Here is a 5,807-nt window from a genome sequence, read left to right as displayed (position 1 = left end):
AGATATATTGCTAATTATTATGTTTGGACTACTAAGTTACCTTATGATCAAACTCTTAAGTCAATAAAAGGCATCCTTTTTCACCACATACAAATAACACATAGGTTCTGTAGACGCTAAACGGATCTTAGATTAATCGCTATACGTACATTAGGGGCGGAAATCACTAATCTATGTTGAGTAGAATACGTTTACTCTTCGGGATCAAGAAAACCAACAAAACGTTGATGAAATCGAAGCCTAAGACTGTGTATTCGGTTGGGGTTTGGTCTGGAACAATAGCAGAATCGCTAAAGGTCGGCTACAGGGTGTAAGGTTCGTAACCTAACAATGAACCCCGACACCCATATTTATATATATTTGCAGTGACCATCGGTCGATGGTCTCTGACCTTCGGCTGATGGTCTTCGTCCATCGATCGATGGTCCCTACCATCGGTCGATGGTCTGAGCTGCCAACCAATCAGCTCTAAACCATTTTTCGGCATTGGTCAATTATATCAAATACAATATATCAACCATTAATGTTCATACATGACTGAAATCTAAACGACATAACAAATAGAACGTATTACAATATAAAACTTGAGATTCATGCACCAACAGGTTCCCATTACATAACGGAAATCAGCAAAATACCACAAATACCCAAACAAGTCAACTCTTATATAAATCAGTTTTACATAAACGGTAAACAGCCATGGAAACCCATTACAATGTCCAAATAACACTTATAGGTTCCTTCTTGTTTAATACATGAAAAACACAACATAAAACAAAACATAGCTTCTTCTTGTTCGGGTTAATGGTTCGATCATATGATCGTATCCTTAGCAGTTGCAAGGATCGCACTTGCAGTTTCCTCCACACTTGCACCCGTTTCCGCTCTCGGCAACAAAGCTGGTCTCGGTTTCCTCGGCGAAGCTGCATAATTATTACATTTTTTTAAATAATTTTTCGTCAAAAAGTTTACTATATTCTTATAGTGAATACTTGGGCGTTATTTATAGTGCATTGATGAGATATAGGCCCTACACGTGTGTGGATATGATAGGCTTTGCCTACCGATTTCCTTGAGGTGATAAGTTATTCGTTTATGTCATTTTCTTCCATTGGTTTTATCTCCCATTCTTATTTCGATTACTATTAATATTCCACGTTTCCTGAAATGCTTGTATGCAAGCTTACAAATAAGATTCTAGCTACTTTTGAATTCCGAACTAAATGAAAGTAGTGATATTTTGTTAAAGTTTTGTATTAGAATTGTAGTCAGAATTGAATATCTGTTACTCCTATTAAGATTAAGATTGTATTTTTTAATAATCGTATATTTTAAAAATCTAAAGGTTCTGATTAAATGTAGATTTTAAATAACAATATTTTTCTTTGATAATCATAAATTTGAATGATTATCATAAATAACAAGATTGTATTTTATAATAATTGTAAATTTTAATGATTCAGCACATATTACTCTATATATCTAAAAGATAAAGGGTAAGTGAATAGTAAATTTTTTAAACTTCACAAATTTACCACAAACTTTTCATTCTTTTACAAATCACCCACAACATCTATGATACTAAACTTTATATTTTCCTAAACTTACCACAAATTTTTTACATTTTATAATTTAACTATAAAACTTCTCATTCACTTAAATCCACCACACACTTTCTACTATCTAATAACTATTCATTACTATTATTATTATTATTATTATTATTATTATTATTACTACCATTATTATTACTATTATTATAATCATTATTAAATCAATCACATAATTTTTAACTTTATTACTCTTTAACTTTTTCCTTTATTACAAATTAATCACGTAACTTATTTTTCTATAACTGTTCTAACGCTAATATATATATATATATATATATATATATATATATATATATATATATATATATATATATATATATATATATATATATATATATTATATAATATATATAAATAGTTTTTCTTATTTTATTAAATAGTTTGTACTAGTGGCGGAAGCATAATTTTTTTTCACCGGGGGTATTTTTTTTTTAAAACGTAGTATTTTTTTGGCAAAAAAAATGGAGGTTTTTGGGCAATATATGGAGCTTTTTCGACAAAATTTGAAGGTTTTTGGGCAAAATATGGATGTTTTTAGACAACATTTGAACGTGTTTGCGGCAAAATATGTAAGTTTTGGGGCAAAAAAAATTCATTGGGGGCAAAGTCGAATATTTTGGAATTTTTACACTGAAAATTGCAAATCCACTAGGGACGCGCGCCCCCTTTGCCGCTACATAAAACCGCCCATGGTTTATACCAATCGTTGATGTATGTCTCACTTTATTGATTGAGCATTTGAGTCTTTTCTCTCGACAAGACGAAAACTAAAACAAAAAATGATGACTAATTACTTTCACGCTTATTACAAATCAATCACGACAAAGCGAAAAATAAAACAAAAAAAATGATAAACAATTACTTTCTCAATAATTAGCTATGTAATTAATGTTAATCAAGGGTGAAGAACCGGCGCAAAGCTAGGTCGCCCAACTAGTTAACTCTGAAAGATTCTGCAAACATTTTTTTTAATTATTAATAGTAACTCTGAAAGATTCTGCAAACATTTTAAATTTAAAAATCTAACGGCTATAATCCGACCGTTTTTTTTTCTTTTAAAAAAAAAGGCTAGATTTTTACCTCTATAAATACACCCACTAACTCAAATCCTTTCACACACTTCACTTCTCAATTCAAAACCAAAACACACCTAACTACTCAAAAATGAAAACAATTCCCTCAAATGATTGTTGCATATGACGTTCATTACGGAGGTGACTTCCGTAATGACATGAAGCTTTACAAGTCTGTAAAAAAAATTGTCATTTGAAGGAATCGATGTTCATGACGTTGGTTTATAGGATCTGCTAGCGTTTTTGAAAGAAAATGCTCTGTGCGAATACACGGATGTGATGTATTTTGAAGATGATTGTGAACTAGATTTAAAGGCAAGCTATCTCCGTACCGATGATCAATGGTACGGTATAAAAGATACCCTTGATGATCGTCTAAACCGCATTTCTCTGTATTTAGTTCTCGAAGATGAAGAGACATTGGGTTGGCGTTACATCGACGAAGCAGTCGAAGAAGAAAAAGATGAACCGGTGGGGCCTCTTTACGACATAGATGGTCGTTATTTTGAACATTCCGACTATTAAGTAATCGATGTTCGTGTTTTAAGATCTTGTTGTATTGTATTTCAGTTTAATTTGGTTGTAGTTTAAAAAAATGTAACCATTTGTGTGTTGAATAAAAGTGTTATTTGAAAATAAGATTACATTACATTCAAACTTAATTATTTTTTTCAACAACAACAAAGGTGAAAGATAAAACAAGGAAGAAAACAAGAAAAAAGGAAAGTAAAAACAAGGAAGAAATAACAAAAAAAAAAAAAATAACAAAAATAAATAAATAAATAAATAAAAACAAGAAAAAATTTTGCAATTTTTTGATAATTTTTTATTCCAAATTTTACCCCACTCCGTGTTCTAATCTATCGTTGCAACGCATTTTGGTTCACGGTCTATCAACGGTGGAGTAGAGGACGGTGGCTAGCAATGGCGCGCCGCTCGATCGGCAACCCAACGGCGCCCCATCGACGCTATAGTTGATAGCGGTCTAAGATGTATTACTAATTATGTTTGGACTACTAAGTTACCTTATGATCAAACTCTTTAAGTCAGATAAAAGCATCTTTTTCACCACATACAAATAAACATATAGGTTCGCATTACATAACGGAAATCAGCTAAATACCACAAATACCCAAACAAGTCAACTTTTATATAATTCAGTTTTACATAAACGGTAAACAGCCATGGAAACCCATTACAATGTCCAAATAACACTTATAGGTTCCTTCTTATTTAATACATAAAAACACAACATAAAACAAAACATAGCTTCTTCTTGTTCGGGTTAATGGCTCGATCATATGACCGTATCCTTAGCAGTTGCAAGGATCGCACTTGCAGTTTTCTCCACACTTGCACCCGTTTCCGCTCTCGGCAACAAAGCTGGTCTCGGTTCCATCGGCGAAGCTGCATAATTATTACATTTTTTTAATCATTTATTGTAAAAAAAGTTTACTATATTCTTATGTAATTAAGAGATTACGTATGGTTATATTTGAATATATCTCGTTAATCCGGACTATACAATACTTTGGGATAATTACAAAGTTTCTACTTATTTTCTAATTAAAAATATAAAGAAATAAAAATCATAACAAGGATTGAACAAAAAACATTTCTTTCGGTTTATAAAAATTTAGGAAAAAATAAATAAAATTACTTAAATTGTAAACATACGGATTATACAACCGTATATGTCACAATCATGTATAGCTTCATTTCTTGCCCTGTAAAATGTGTCAAAAGCCGACTGTTTACCTAGATGTGGGAGTGTTAACGAGTCGAGTTCTAGCTTGTTAATATTAGAACTTGACTTGTTTATACCTTAACATATTAAGTTTAAATTCGGCACATTTAGAGCTTAGCATATTAAGCTCGCTCTTGACTCACTAATATAATTATAATATAATTATTATAATTATAATTATAATTATAATAATAACAACATATTATTATTATTATGTTATTATAAAATACAGTAATCCTTTATGTATATAAATGAATACATAAATGAAAATGATGGTCTATGCATTTTAGGTTGTTCGAGCTAGATATAAGAAATTAATTCGAATTCGAACTCATTCACTAAATGATTTTCAAAATATGTTCAAGTTCTAGTTTAAACTCGTTTGAGTTCAACTCGAGCCAAGTTTCTAACGAGTCAAGTTTGGGTAACTCGTATATTTACACCGTTACCTTTAACGGCATAACGCATCAAAGTTATAGGAGTATTTAAATTTAAGACTTTTAAGTCGCAGATGAGATAAATGTGTAGGTTAAGTTGACTATGTAAAATTTCTGTTTTAAAAACATTAAACTGAAATAAGTCAAATAACTGTAAGAAAAATTATGGTACGTGACTATGTAACTATATATGTGCACAAAAAAGTGGTAGAATTACGTACGTCATCCTGGGTGCAACACCGTCGACGATGATCATGGTGGTGGTTGATTTCTCAACGTTGCATCTACGACGAAAAAACAAAATTAAATACGTTTAGAAAATCGAATTTTATAGAAAACAATAAAAACAAATAATTAATAATGGAAAATAAAATTTAGTGAATTACGAGTTGCAGTTGCAGCTACTGCCGCATGAACAGCTTGAGCCGCAGTTGCACTTTCCACTTGAGCAAGACATGATTTTTGAGGTTGTTTTAGAAAGTACTAAATTTGCTTGTTTGAATGGATTGAAGATGGATGATTTTATTATGTGAATACTTGGGCGTTATTTATAGTGCATTGATGAGATATAGGCCGTACACGTGTGTGGATATGATAGGTTTTGCCTACCGATTTCCTTGAGGTGATAAGTTATTCGTTTATGTCATTTTCTTCCATTGGTTTTATCTCCCATTCTTATTTCGATTACTACTAATATTCCATGTTTCCTGAAATGCTTGTATGCAAGCTTACAAAGAAGATTCTAGCTACTTTTGAATTCCGAATTAAATGAAAGTAGTGATATTATGTTAAAGTTTTGTATTAGAATTGTAGTCAGAATTGAATATCTGTTACTCCTATTAAGATTAAGATTAAGATTGTATTTTATAATAATCGTATATTTTAAAAATCTAAAGGTTCTGATTAAATGTAGATTTAAATAACAATATTTTTCTTT

General features: G+C 30.9%; 1 protein-coding gene across 2 annotated transcripts; it reads right to left on the bottom strand.

The window, feature by feature from the left end:
* Positions 1–635: 635 nt before the first annotated feature.
* On the bottom strand, positions 636–5,384 carry LOC139840549 (uncharacterized). 2 transcript variants are annotated; one of them, XM_071830811.1, is made up of 3 exons: positions 5,257–5,384; positions 5,092–5,154; positions 636–923 (listed from the first exon to the last, which is right to left on the bottom strand). In XM_071830811.1, exons 1-3 carry the CDS (start codon positions 5,325–5,327, stop codon positions 830–832), a joined length of 228 nt encoding a protein of 75 aa, XP_071686912.1. In that variant the 5' UTR covers positions 5,328–5,384; the 3' UTR covers positions 636–829. The 2 variants fall into 2 exon arrangements, with proteins under 2 accessions (XP_071686912.1, XP_071686911.1); XM_071830810.1 differs by lacking the exon at positions 636–923 and adding an exon at positions 3,816–4,093.
* Positions 5,385–5,807: the final 423 nt, after the last annotated feature.

Source organism: Rutidosis leptorrhynchoides, chromosome 4, assembly GCF_046630445.1.
Source record: "Rutidosis leptorrhynchoides isolate AG116_Rl617_1_P2 chromosome 4, CSIRO_AGI_Rlap_v1, whole genome shotgun sequence".
In the NCBI taxonomy this organism is placed as follows: Eukaryota; Viridiplantae; Streptophyta; class Magnoliopsida; order Asterales; family Asteraceae; genus Rutidosis; species Rutidosis leptorrhynchoides.
The sequence above is the reverse complement of the archived record's forward strand: the minus strand, read 5'-3'. Positions and strand labels throughout refer to the sequence as shown.

Bases quoted from the DNA above. Each gene is read 5' to 3' on its own strand.
- LOC139840549 (XM_071830811.1), bottom strand. From the start codon at position 5,327: ATGTCTTGCTCAAGTGGAAAGTGCAACTGCGGCTCAAGCTGTTCATGC. The intron at 5,155-5,256 runs GTAATTCACTAA...TTTTCGTCGTAG, and splicing joins AGTAGCTGCAACTGCAACTC to ATGCAACGTTGAGAAATCAA. The intron at 924-5,091 runs GTACGTAATTCT...ATAATTATGCAG, and splicing joins GGTGTTGCACCCAGGATGAC to CTTCGCCGAGGAAACCGAGA.